This window comes from Mixophyes fleayi, chromosome 4 (genome assembly GCF_038048845.1).
Source record: "Mixophyes fleayi isolate aMixFle1 chromosome 4, aMixFle1.hap1, whole genome shotgun sequence".
NCBI classification, from domain to species: domain Eukaryota; kingdom Metazoa; phylum Chordata; class Amphibia; order Anura; family Limnodynastidae; genus Mixophyes; species Mixophyes fleayi.
In genome coordinates, this window is record NC_134405.1 from 215,831,961 (window position 1) to 215,847,183 (window position 15,223).

A 15,223-nucleotide genomic window follows, 5' to 3' on the forward strand; every position below is an offset into this window, starting at 1 on the left:
CCTTCATACCTGCTTCACTCTTTTTCAGTGACTTCCATTTTTAGATAAAAATGCAAATTACAGTTTAGAATGGGCATTTATGGGTAATGCTGGCCACACATGCTGAGATATTGGGCCTGATATTGCAGAGTATGTGGTCCCAAAGCAATCTCCTTACGAGATGCTAATCCAATGGATCACTGAAACAGACATATTAGCCCTATCACAGGAACTGAACATACCTTTGTCTGATATGAAGACGTTTGTGTGTGGACTCTTTGTCCATTGCTCAATGCTCAGGCAAATCAGCAAGATCATACCATGTGTGCCAAGCATGAGTTCTTTTATTATGACAAAACAACATTAAAGTGGATCTGCCACTTCAAATAAAACTACATTGCACATGTTAATAAGAAGTTATCTATAGTCTAGTTCATGTTAAATATGTTACTAATTCTTAAAATGGTTCAATGGGGCTTTAAGAGTTCTTGAGTTTGGTTCCAAGAAATGTCCTCAAAACCTAAAATATTTATATATATATATATTGCTGGTAAACTGATGCCCATTAGCTAAATACATATATAAAGGTAGAAAGATGTATGTATTACATTATTTTATATATCCTGTATATATTCTAGACATGCCTTGGTATACCTATAGATCTATAGATTCTTCTTTTGCAGTCTTATTTTGCTTTCATTGCCATCATTAATGGCTACAGAGTCCTCCTAATGAGTTCTCCCATTTCCCAAGAAAGAAAGTAAGCCTTGTTGATTTATTGAACTGGTTAGAGCAAATAATAGAATAGGATCAATCCAGCATTGCGAGTTAATGGCACTGACAAAACCGCATCATAATTAGATGGACAAAGGGCTTTCTTGTCTTGTAGTTGTAGTTAAAAATAAAAAGACCCTCGCCAAAGTATATTACAGAATAATGCATTCAACCTCAGTAGAATTACTGGCTGGCGCTTTCTATTTATCTGAAGCTTAAAAAGCAGCTGCGTTTTTTGTAAAAAGCTACAAATGTGACAATGTTAGTTAAAGGTATGGAGAAAGAAAAGATCGCCATTGTTTTGTAATGGGGGATTTTCAATTTAAAAAAAGAGAGTGCCTGTTGTGTGAAGTATTGTTATTACATTCATTATACTCTATCTTGCCCACCAGGAGGGTAATAATGAGGGAGTCTGTGGAGGAGGCCAACGCCATGAGGGTTATCACACGGCCCCAGATGCTGGATAAGTTGAAGGAGGCAGAATTTCTGTTGGATGCCGTTCAGAAAGGCCTGAATGATTATTTGGAGAAGAAAAGGCTGTTCTTTCCAAGGTAACCAGTCTATTTCCTCCATCAGCTGAATATGTTTGTCTGAAATATGCTTATTCGGAAGTCACTCGGGTTGATATTTTGTTTTCTTTTTAAAACACTACCAGGTTTTACTTCCTATCCAATGATGAGCTGTTGGAAATCCTCTCGGAGACAAAAGATCCACTTAGAGTGCAGCCACATCTTAAGAAGTGCTTTGAAGGCATTGCAAAACTCACATTTAATATGAAGAAAGAAATTACTCATATGGAGTCAGCAGAGAATGAAAAAGTAGAGCTCGTGCTGAGAATAATTCCAGCGAATGCCAAGGGGCTAGTTGAGAAATGGCTTCACGAGGTGAATATACTTAGTCTTTGCTAAGGATTTACTTGAATGCAGTATAAACTTTCCTAGATAATGATGACAAAGGTTCTTTTGCTAATGGTTATATCATGTTGTATTCTTGCTTATGGTACTTTTGTTGTCATAACACAGCAGGAAGAGTCAGAGAAAAATAGATTTAACCATAGGCTGGTTATCGGGATTGGGGGTTGGCGAGACTAGCTCTTATAGGAAATGAAATTCTTAGCAACATTGGCCTGCAATGTCCTAGAGATAAACATCATTGCTTAGCATCAGAGCTTAGTAAATGGTTTTCTTTGTCGACTACTTACTATATGTGCAAAATAGAGCCAGTCCCAATTATTCCTTAACCCATAACATGAGCTTCATAAATCGGATTATACATTTTGTAAAATGCATTACACATATATAACTCTTAAGCATTAATAATGTGCCTATTAAGTTGAAGGCTGTACTTCAATAAAATTCAAAATAATACAGCATAGCACAGATATTAGCACTCTTTTCATTGTAGTCCTACCTCAATCTTCTTCTTTTAACTCTACTAGTGAAAGCTACACATTGTAACTTCATTCCAAGTAGGCTCAAGCCACATACACTACTCTGAGAAATAGGAAAAAATACATTCATCATGCATTGGGGAGAAGAACTCTGCTATTTATTGCCTCCCCGGTGTTTATGACATTATGAGATCGGATTATTAGTTTACTGATTTCAAGCTATCATTTTGTGAACGATTGTTTATATGTACAAGTAAATATATATATATATATATATATATATATATATATATAGATATAGATATAGATATAGATATATAGATATAGATATAGATATATAGATATAGATATAGTTTGTTTTTATCCAATCGTCAGAACACCAGGATGAAAACTATTCAATATGAATCCACAGTGTGACTGACAGCTCTTCTCCAACATAGTGTAGGTTCTGACAGTGACTGCGAGGTTTTATTATATGATTAGTTTAGTGGCAATTCGCCTACTGAGAGACATTTATTCTGTGTATTGACTAAAATATAGGGAGCATGCGGAAAAAGTAACTAAAGTAGAACAAGACGAAATTCTATTTTTTATCTATTATTTTATTTATTTTTGTTGGACACACCACCATCCTCCATCATAAAGTTTCCTTGTACTATATGACGTGCACATGGGCATTAATTCTAAGTGTGAACATGTAATATTATTAAACACGCTTTGAAGATGATATTTCAAAACAACTAATATGAGCTGTTCATATATGCTTTTTGTTAAGTGTTCGCATCAGTTTTGAAATTTCCTCTAACTCCAGAATATAATGGAGTTTTACAGGAATGCTCATTAAGTACATAGTACACTATGCTGCAGGGAAGCTTAAAGGCATGTTAATGAATATGCTTCTAATGCTCTGTTAAAAGCAAAGACTACGTACACAGTTTTGTCTGTGCATTTAACTAACATTGTTTTTCAACCCCCTTGTGTACAAGCTCAAACCATAAACATATAATGTCCTCAATCCATTATATGGCTCAACATATCAGCATGATCTCATTTACCTAATGATAGGTTCTCTATTTAAATGGTGATCTCCATAAAACATTAAGCGTTAACATAAAACTGATAAATGATAAAATAAAGCTTTAGACCTTGTACTTCAATGCATGGCAAATTAATTTCAATATACAATCTTTATAATACTTCCCTGTTCTTCTCTATGCAATACAAACTCTCCACAGTATGACAAAACAGGATCTAGTGGGTAAGTAAGGACTGCACAGGAGGTAAATATTTGGTGGCAGTTAACTATATCATAAATGATAGATTTTTTTGTTTAACTATAACATGGATTAGTGTCCCTTCTGCATGTACCACAATTATACTGTCATCAGTTTTCTCCATCACTGGCCTGTTGTTCTGTGCAGAATGAAAGATAAACTAAGCATGTTTTATGGATCCATTGCCATGACTATTATGGATGATGTGTAGTTTGTGTTATTTATCAAGTGTATCTGTTCTTAAATTGTCAGCTTGACGCTCATGTACAAAGAATGCATGTCCCATTACAAGTATTGAGAGATGAGTTTATTCATACTAGATCTATGTTGAGAGGGGTCTCTATTTTGTTTGAGCAGTCTGATCTAGATGTCTTTGTGCAGTTTTATGTGTTATTTGGGTTGGTGTTTTCTGTGATTAAACTATGTTGGTTTGAAAAAAACTGTCTACTGCTAGGTTCATTCAAAGTATGCGGCATTCTGGTGCATGTTAGTGTTGTTGTCTTGTCAGTTTAGCTGTCCTTGGTGTTGTGTAACATTTAGTGGATGAAGCTGTTTATTGCATTGTTTTTTGTGTCTTTAAAAAAAAAAATTCTTTTGACAGTTGCAGCGCTGTTAATTTTTGATATAACTGTTTCAGTGTGCATCTTGTCACTGAAATATAGTTTAAAATGTTGAGTAATGTAGCATGAAATTATTGGTTAGTTTTGAAATAGATGTGAAATCATGTGAAGAAAATAAGTATTGCATCCGGTCGAGATAAATTCACTCTGGTGTTTTATGGCTTTTTATTCCTATGTGATAGTAATAATGTCTCATGTAGGGATGGAAGCCATGAAATACATTGTGAAAAGTCATCATCTAAAATGGGGGCCATGAGCATGGAAAATGCAATGGCCGTGGAGCTAATAGACAGTGTTGCAAACACAGTTCTGAAAACTCATCGTTCGATGCTCAAATGTATTTTATATTTTTAGACAGTGAAAGTTTGAGCATTAAGTCGAAGCGGTCAGAATATATATAAATATATAGTATGAACCATAAAAGTATAAAACTCTGATGCTTAAACAACTAGCATTTATTATGTTGTTAGATCCGTTATGTTGAGGACTCTACAATAGTGTGATGTTGGTTTACTTTACATAGATGTGTTTTATGCATTTTGAGCTCTTAATATGGTGGCCTCCGTTCCCATTCGCACTTCTGGGTATGTTAGGATTCTTTTAGATAATAGTAATGAACTTCTACAGCTGAGAAGTTCCCTGATGTGTTTGCGGATGTGTTGGACACAGAATATGAAGCAGGAAGTCTTTGTGGCATAGAGAAATCTAGTAGATGCTGCATCTAACTATGTAGAAAGTAATTTAGACTATAGTTCTATAGATTTCTTTTATTTTGGTAACAAAAACATGCACTTATAAATGTCCATGCTATATCATATTTTAACATTTCTGTATGAATAATATAATAATAAAATATATAAGTATACTTATTTGTCTCTGCTGTATTTTCTTTGTGTTCCTCTATCACACATGCCACATAAGAAAGAAATAATTTTCCTTACTATCGATGTTGTTTTTAAAATTCACTCCAGTTACTTTCAAGGAACCAGCAATACAGAGAAAATAATCCAATTATCTAAAGGTCACACCCTGTATCACTCTTCAGAAATATTACTTCTTCTATTTACTACATTTTATGAGAATGCAACCATGTTAAAATATTTAGCTTACGTTACCTTAAGCAACACGGATAAATGGGTAGGAGAGGTGTCACTTTCCTTGATGCACACAGTTGCAACTTTCTACTGTTTGATACTGCAGTTGAGGTGTATTGCCCTTTTTTGTGACGTGCCATTTAAACGGGAAAATACTACTATGTCCTAGGAAAATATATGAAAACTAGTGCATAGGGAAAAAAGAGGCACTAGCTGTAGCAAGAAATCTGATTTTAGACTTCACTTGCTTCATTGCCCTAGAAAAATGACAGACAATGGTTGATATGTGGAACACCGTCTTTTATTCTTCACCGGCATTCAGAAATCTACTGTCTTTTATAACAGGTGACTTAAGATAGGCCAAAAAAAAATATAAGAACTACTTTTGGTACTCAACAGTTTACAGGTGTCATGTTATCTCTCTTGACATTGCCAGTGAAGCAAAATGATTACCTTATGCTGCTTTATTTCAGGGAATTTACGGCTCTCCCTATTCATTTCCCTGTATCCCTCAAGGGGTGGTCTTGTGTAGTGCTCAAGCAAACTGCATGTTATTAACAATAAATTCTCAACTCAGAAATCAACTATATACTGTATGTAAGATAAATAAGATACAGAATATGCCAACTTAAGTGTATATCTTGTCATATCTCTCTATTGTTGTTTACAAAAACATGGTCTTGATATTCCTGCTCAAGCTAATACTTCTAGAACCCCTTCTTCAAAGTGGCAGACCCTCCGATTGGATGAACTACAGTTTGTGTTTAAGAGAGCAGAGCTAGAATTGTTTTCCTTCCTTAAATTCTTCAGCTATGTATTTGTTATACTTATTCTGCTAAAATACATGCATGCACCAGCACATATGCTCCCCCACATCCAGCAGAAGTCTACAGAATAATAAAAGCCTGGGAATAAAAAAATGCATTAAAAAATGCCAACAAGAACTTAAGATAGTTGTTACTACCGCTGCCGCTCTGCAGACATAGACCTGGACTATGTTACCTTTCCACAAATCCAGTACTGCTGTCAAGGGAAACACTAGTAAAAAGACAAATATGTAACATCATATATTTTACGCTTCAGGAATCTAAAATTTTTAACAATGGGTTTTCACTAGATTGCCGTGGTTTACATTATATTATTAATATACAATAAGCGCATTTGTTTATATAGAATCAGTATGATGATAGGAATCTCTAAGCATTGCATACCATAGATTCTGTAACCAGTGCGTCATGAGCGAATACATACAATAAATAAAAATACCCAACTAGCAGATGACTGTAATAGCCGTATAAAATAATCTTAGTCTAAATAATAGTTATTCCTGTTATTTACTTGAAAGCAGCACCGAGGGATCTGTTTGAACATTGTCACATGACACAGCAACAAGCCTCCTCATTCATTACAAATGCTGCAGATGTTGGCTAATTAGATGTGTGGTTTTTCACTGCTTGAAGTCACGGTGGTTTCATTAGTTGAAACCAGCTGTGATTTCATGTGACAGAACCCTCCTGGTCTCCATTGGCTCTCCTTGCTAGCCGGGCCATTGAACACATTTGCAGTCATAGTGACTGCAAGGACATTGGCTGTGCCTGTTAGTGTTGGCAAGCCGCTACCCATCACCATATAATCAGTGGTCAAAATGGAAATTTAGAAGTGTGGTGTATGGAAATTTAGGAGTGGTGGGACGAAAAATGTAATGGGAATGTAAGCAAATGGAATTTAATAATTTTACAATAAAAGAAGTAGGAGAAGTGGTGGTGTGGCAAACCACCGTATATACCCTCACTTTGACCACTTCGACCACTGCATATAATAGATATAGAGGTGATCAGTAACAATCAAAGTAGTCAATAAAAACATTGGGGCTGCAGGATGTAAGAGAGAAATGGTGTCACTTTATAAAGAGCTGTGAAGGAAAATAAAAAGTAAATAACATTTTCTAAAGGGTTTTTCCTCACATACTGCCTATGGATAGTAAAACGACTATATGCACCACCTTAATTCTCCATGATTCCAGGCTCCCACAGCTCTCCCAGTGCAGGGCAGTGGTTACAATTTAGTTTGAACTCATATTTGCCGTTCTGTATAAACTTTGCTGGGATAATATAGTCTAAAATAATATGGTCCGAGTGCAGCCTTGCACTATTAGGGCTGATCCAAACAAGCAGTTTCCTTGTGCTCATGGTACATTCACACTGAGCTGTAACTTTTATAGACTAATTCCTGTCACAATAACACTCTTTGTATTCTGTACTTTTTGTATATCTGGCTCCAATATCTAGATAAAAAAATCTTGCTCTCCGTGCTTAAGAAGTCGAGCAGCACTGATCTAAATAGAAAAGGTGTCTTCAGTCAGAGAATCCTTCAGGATAACAAAGTGATAGTCTCATGCCATCTGGTACCCATGAGCTCACAAAGGTGCCTTTTCTGTTCTGATATTTGAACCTTGGCACACAGAGTACACTTTGGATTTGTTCCACTACACAAATGCATGGTTTGAAAAGAAACATAATTGTAGTTACTAAAGTAGCTTTTTAATAATTCCTTTTAGTTAGACTCTTTGACATTTATATCAGTTTTAGAGTTTTACCCATATTGTGTTGCACTGGTGTTGTTCATGCACCATCAGATTAGAAATGTTGTAAATAGCGTGTATAATAATAGCGTGTATATTTCCTTTGACGAATAATATAATATGTGTTGTCTGCATATCCACAGAACACCAAGCTTAATAAGGCTTTGTCAAAAAGTAATTGATTTACTTCTATATAAATATTACAGCAGAAGTAATACCAAAATAGTAAAACAGCACAGCAGCCATAGTCTCTACAGTTCAATTAAAGTCTTAAAATTCAAAGTGATCATATAAAAAAATGTTCCTCTAGGTAGAGAAACACTCCCTTGCCTTGTATGCAAGTGGCTGCTGTCTTCCTAATCCCTGTACCAACAGGTATAGACGAGGTAACGGAGAAATGGAGAGAAAAAGGCGCCTTCTTAATAGAAATCTCCTATGGGTCTTTTGCTTAAACACTTGCACAGACACAGACGCCATTTTGTCAGAGAAAACTGATCTTCCACAGCATAAAAAAATGTACTGGATGATTGTATTTCAGACAGAATATAAAGCTTCTCTTTAGCACATATTTCTATACTAACACTCCTATCTATTAAATGTACTTCAGTGCTGGTAGTATGGTTAACTAAATAGTAGTAAAACTACATAAAATATTAATTTGAGTGGGTTAAAAGCGATTGTGATGGCTTGATTACATATTTTGCTTTCCCTATGGTGGCTGTCCACGATTAAAAAACTTTAATAGATTGTGCATGTCCTCCTGTATAATTTGCTACAGTTTGCCGATCACTCGCTACATTGAGAAGAGATTTCAGTTCTGTCATGGAAGTTCAGGATGTGTGTATCACAAACTTTATCTGAGAGGAGGTCAGGGGAGGGGATGCGAGGAGGTGTGGCTATCTGACTCAAAATCTGAATGCAGCACTTGTCAAATATTATTTTTCCATGCATATATAGAAAACACCATACTGACAGTCCCCATGATTTTATTTATTGACATACATATTTAGAATATGTTAGGTATGAAAGTCGCCTTATATAGTTTTATTTTATTTTTTTAACAATAGCTAAGCTATGAGGTACGTTTAAGAATAAGAATTAAGTTATCGTTTTTCCCTTCATTTGACCTCTTCTGCTTTGAGCAACTCATTGTTTAAAAGAAGTAGCACAAGTTTTATAAATTAGCAGTCTCTTTCCTTACTAAGATACCAGAGATTCTTTAGAAATCCAGCTTCTTTATTAAAGAGTCTTATGGGACATATCTGTTCCCGATTGGCACAGGAGAAATGTCTCTTTTACCCATTTATAAAAATGGCCCATTCTGAAATGCCACACAACGATGTAAAGGTGTTCATCTTAGAACAATGCTATTTTTAACTCAAAATGTATTATACTAAGTGAATTTCACATATCACATGGAAATATCAACTTGCATAAACAGAATGAACATTCCATCTATTTATTTAAATATGACTCTTCCAAGATAATACTTGGTAGAAAACTGGCTGAAAAGAAATGTTACCAAATTGGTTTTCAATGGAAAATTTTATAAAAATAATTACTTATACTTGTATTAACCTGCAACATAGTTCTTCTATACTACCAAACCGCTGGCAAATTGCATATATAGCCTATTAAATTCATGGTTGGTAATTAATAGCTGTTAGGCAAGTATTGGAAACATATGTGAAGTTTTGCAGGAAGTGTGCCAAAATTAGCGAAGAAGCTCTTTAAAAACAATGCCTCTTCTAACTACCTAAATCATATGGTATTTCATTAAAAGATAATATTAATTTAGTAATTAATTCCAATTTGTATTCATAAAATACCTGTGATGAAATGCGTTTGCTGTTCATAAAGGCAGCAGTGTAGAACACAAGGGTCAGACACAATGTCCATGTAATTGAGATCCTAAATATGATATGTCCTTCAAATGGGACATACAAAGATGTATTTTTGTAAACTTCCCAACATTTCAGTGGTTCCTTCACTGTGAACTTAACTGCATGTATTACTATCCATATACTGCAGTTATCCATAACCGTGGGCGCATTGACATCAGATATACATATATAAACATGACAACTTGCAATTCACAGTAAAGCACAAAACATTAAAGCACCCATGTTGGTTACAAATACAGAATGTTGAATTTTGAAGCTAGTCAGTCGCTTCTAAGAGAGAAACTATTGAATGAGATGGGAAGGTTTTTTTTAAATTAAAATATGGACATGTGACATAAGCCTTTTTCCCTATAAACTATTGCTGCACTAGAGGACCAAGACTATGCATATAACAATTGCCACTGCTAAATTATATAGAATAGTGTGGCTTAGGACACCAAAGGGAGCATACAATCATTTTGTATTGCCAGGAATGCAGGAAAATAAGTTTAGGCCAGTTTAGATTAAATACATTCAACAGTACTGGCAATTACTGTAGTCAAACTATTTTAATAAGTGACATTTATTTTTACATGTCAAATCCAGATACACAATGAACCTCATTTTTGAGCAGATATCACATATAAATAAAATTTATGTTAATGTATTATTTGAAAAACAATTATTGATCCAGAAATTTTGTGTAACTGATTAAGTTCTTGACTTGATAAATATGATCAGGTCCCAATGTTCTCTTTGGTTCCTGACTGAATTATTTGATATTATGCAGTTCACATTGAGGGCCTGATGTAGAGTTGGATGCAATTTACACTGAACTCGTAATCTACGCAGGATTCCAAGTTGCACAAATCTTTAGATCCGTGCGACTCAGTATACTACGCAAATTGCACAAGCACATCTCTTTATCTGCATTAAGGGCCGATGTGCATGATATACCTAAGTGTATTAGTCAGAGTGGCCCTGTAAAGCAGATAAATTAATAAATAAATGAATGTAAAAAAAAAAAAGTGCTTCTCCTTCCTCCCCAAACAACACAAGGGTTGGTTAAGCTGTTTTTAATATGTAATTCGTTTTTACTTCTTTTTTTTAATACACCCAGGTCTGTTGCACCAGGAGAAAGCACTCGCAAAGGATTTGTCTCCTAGAGAACTATCCATCTGCTTTCTACTCAGTATAGCATGTAAGGAGCGTGAACACACCTTTACATTGCTAGGCTCCCCCCTAATTTCCCCTTTCCACCTCTCTAAGCGTAGAGAGGTGCAAGGGGGAGATCCGTCTCAGTGGGAGAGAAAACTGAGACGGATCCTTGGCCAAAAGTGCTTTTGTGCTAATCAGCTCTACATCAGGCCCTGAATGTATATATGCACTTGATAAGCATTTTATAATGCATCTAGAACATGTGTTTGTGACACAGACATATTGTATGTCTAAATGCATATGTTAACCGCAGTTCATTGAGAATTCCCAGTGAGATGAATGTAGGTTTTTAACTACCATAATGCGCATTAGGCGCGTTAAGATATAAATTAAGTGTGAAAAAAATACACTGCAACACAGTGAGAAATAAATTTGACATTTAAATACATGCAAGATGTCTTACACATTTCTAGGAGTCAAGATAATTAAAATTTATGCAGCCTTTTTAACTAGCTAAAACATACAATTTTCCATTGTCCTCATAACTTTGTCAATCATATGGGACACCTTGCTGTGTCTGTTATACGTCTTACAGAGGTGTTGCCCATAGTAATCAAATTGATTCTAACTATTATTTATCTTCTACATTTAAAAAAAAATGATGACTTGAGTCTGATTGGTTGCTATGGGCAGAACCTCCACTTTTACTTTTTAGAAAGTTTAACACATTTACCCCCAAGAGTGGATAGGATGTTTTCACTGAAAGATATCAAATAACATAAAATAACATATTTTTATTGTGAGCATAATATTGGGCACTTAAAAGTGTTTATATAGTTACTGAGAGACAGAATTGAAATACTCCTGAAATGACAAAGAGCCTGAAGGATTTTTATAGCCATTAATAGCAATGATGAAATATAAAGTAACTTTCATTATAGCTACATGTCATTTGTATTATGTCACCATACAGATTCTTTGAATGTTTAATATTTTAACATTGCTTAATTTTTAATTTAACTGCATGTAGTTGACAATCACATACAAATATTCACATTTTATTTGTAGTCAACAGTCAGCTGCAGAATAGTGTTACCTTTTAGCTATATTTCTACCATTTAACTAGTGGGATACATGGACTTTGTTTCAGTGAATAGTGGATCTAGCAGCATAATATTTTTCAAACTGGTTTGTCTGTAGGTTCACATAACTACCATGTGCTGTTTTCATGTTTGCATACTCAGATTAGGCTTACTGCTGGTCTAGCTCTGCCCACATTAAATTTACCTACACATGGACATGCAGGAGTGGTTAATAGTCTAATGCTCTGATTGGCTATAGGTTGTTGCTCGAGGGTCTCTGCACTTCATTTCCTACATGTCTGTGTGCCCCTGTCATAGACAAACCAAGGGGGGTTTCCTAGTGCCTGTAAACCCCCCTCAAAGCCTGGGGCACTGTATAATTGAGGTGGCTGGACCCTGCCCCCATTTCACAGGGCTCTGCTTGAAAAGGGAGAGTCCATCTAGCAGTAGTGCACGCAACATTTTCCATGTATATTATGGGGATAGGAAGAGTTGGAGAGCAGCCAAGCACTGTCTAAAATTATAGCCACGCCCCCATGCATGCTTGTCACCCCCACTGGCGGCGTGGTGTGGAAACCCCCCTCTACAAATCCTGCGTTCGCCCCTGCCTGTTTTCAGGAATTAAAACAATAGGTGCTCTGACTCTAGAAAATCATCTTAAAATAGAACCAGTGCAATTTACAGGAAACCATCGTAAATTACAGATCTAGACCATGCATTTCAGTTGCTTTTCAGTGTATGTAATTACGCAAAGATAAATATTATTCAAAGTGCAATTTATGTTGATTTCTAACGCCCTATTATAATATCAGATTGTGGTTCATTTAGACATTTGATAAAAGCATGATGGTTTTAAGTCAGGATAATTACAGTTTTCATTTTTTCCTTTTGGATTTACATCCATTACATACAATAGATTGACAGTTTGCATATGTGCTTGTAAAAACAATAGGTTCGCTCTCAAACATATGGTCTGATCAACATGATATTCAGTGAACATTCAGCGATCACTATATAACTTTACCGAACATCATAACCTAATGTGCACTCTGGAATTTATTAGACGAACTGGTAACGCTTCTTTAAGTTGGCTTTCACAGTAAAAGAAGGAATGATGAAGACATATTTTCTCTCAGTTTCCAACCTATGCCATTGGGTACATTTCATTCTAGAAACCTGTCACATTATGATCATTGATCTGGAGTGATTGCCAGCTGGGTCCTTGGAACACGGCCAGTCAGACAAGAACCTCATTTGTACACTGACCTTATCAGAAATAGCCTGTGAGCTCCAGTCATCCAAATCTGTTGCACTAAATACCAGTCACTGACTTTTTTCTCTATTTTCATATTTACCAGAGGTAAATTTATGTCAAAATTCTTGTTTATTACACTGTGGTGACTTGGGACTTTTGGATTATTAGTCACGGATTATTATAAATTCTGTCCTCTGAGTATGATTAAACCCCTCATTAGTAAAGTTGTGCTGCCTAATTGCGCTGCCAAGTAATGGGGCAATTTGTAAAACTGTGACTTTGGTAGAGTGAGCGCTTTTAAGGCCAATTGTATTTGAAAGTAATGGTCGCTGGAGGTTTTGTGATGCCTGCAACAGCCTTAAGTACCACACAGAGGATCATCCATTCCAGAAACACATGGACAGTAATGTGTGGAGAAAGAGACTGATTGTACTCTTCTGACTGATTCTAGTGCTCTGTCGTCAGTAATTAGAATATGTTAGGCAATAATAATCTACAGCTTTGTTTGCTAATAACCATACACAGTTAAATATATGTACATCATAAGTTGTTGTTCCATAGATTTTGTTATTTCATATGTGTAGCTGATTAAATATTTAACTTATTCTACATTATTCAGAATGCTATTTTTAGAAGTGTTTTACTTAGCAGAATGACCATTACAATACTTATACCTTTGTTTATCCTACAGCACTCTAAGATATATGAAATATAATGTGTGCTATAGTATTCATTGAAAAGCAATGTATAATATTCTGTGCCTGACATTCTGTGGCTATTTGCAGGCACAGTGTGCAGGCTTCAGTGAGTTTAACCTATCTGAAAAAAAAAATGCAAATGCACTTTTTATTTTTGCATATAAATGAACCTCAACAACCCATTTGTCATAACTATGTGCCGCAGTGAACAGCATTTACATATAATAATAATAAACCCTAGGTCACCCACAGTGCCGGCTTTCAATTTACAGGTTATAATAAATAAACACAGCTTTTTGCTTTGTTTTCTTCCTTCTCGAACACTCTGTCTTGTTTTTACTGCAATATCTTTGGTGTGATTGTGTTTTTCTCCATCTGTAGCTGTACAAAATGTATAATTAACATTTTCAATAAAGATGATTTCAATGAAACTTTCAAATATGGAATATCTTTGGGATTACTTGAGTACTGCTTGTCTTGGAGAACAGACCTGTCAATAAAAGCCTGTAATATGGATTTCTTGACTTCATTTCCTGCTTTCTACCTGTCTATACAAGATGCTTAAAATAATTAGAGAGATGAATGAAAACTGTGCTTGGGCATGACTGCTTTGGAGCTGGGAATGTTTATATCATGAAGGACCACGCAAGGCTATTATACTTTAACACTGAGCACCAAACAAATTATGCTCTTTGCAGGTTTATCCATAACCGTACAAGCAAAAGTTGTCACACTCTGGCACAATGGTAGATCCACTTTGCAGCATTGTACTCTACATGTTATAAATGACTCAACATGCCTTACAGACTCAAGAGCATGTAAGGATACATTTTCATTGATGATTTAAGTACAGAAAGTCATAATATTAATGCACCAGTGAGTAAACTGAATTATAAAACGGCCACGAAAAAAAAAGTCTTTTCTAACTGTGCTTCATGCAGGTTGCTGTAATGTGTATGAAATAGTAACGGACTATTCCACTTTTAAGTCATTTACTCAAGATAATGACACTGCCACCTCAATCATAATCTTATAAAATGATTAAGGCATCCACCTGACTGGCGTAAATTCTTTTCCCTGTAGAGTCATGTTTTGGAATAGCTTGTCACACTGGGAGTTTGAAATAGGGGGCTTCAGGGTAATGAAATTACAGTGGTTAGGTGAGGGTAACCTAAAGGAGGCACGTGGGTCCCGTGGCACCTTTCCATTTTGGCGCTACCTTCTCCGACACTGCTGGTCCAATACAGTTTAAATCTCTACTTGACTCTGACCCTCTGAGTGGAGGACTCCATCGATTCAGGAGCTATTATTAAGGAAACAAAGGAGATCCCAGGAAAAGAACTGCTACATTCCTGCTCCTAAGGAAAGGAGCATGGGCTCAACCATAGGTGACATCCCCTTTAAATCCTTAACTATCTTATTGTTAAGAAAAACA

General features: G+C 35.6%; 1 protein-coding gene across 1 annotated transcript in view; it reads left to right on the forward strand.

The window, feature by feature from the left end:
* Positions 1 to 15,223, forward strand: part of LOC142150794 (dynein axonemal heavy chain 3-like) — a 947,133-nt gene that overhangs the window by 194,720 nt on the left and 737,190 nt on the right. The window contains 2 exon segments of the mRNA XM_075205980.1: positions 1,146 to 1,304; positions 1,409 to 1,637. Of these exon segments, the coding sequence (XP_075062081.1) occupies positions 1,146 to 1,304; positions 1,409 to 1,637 (388 nt within the window).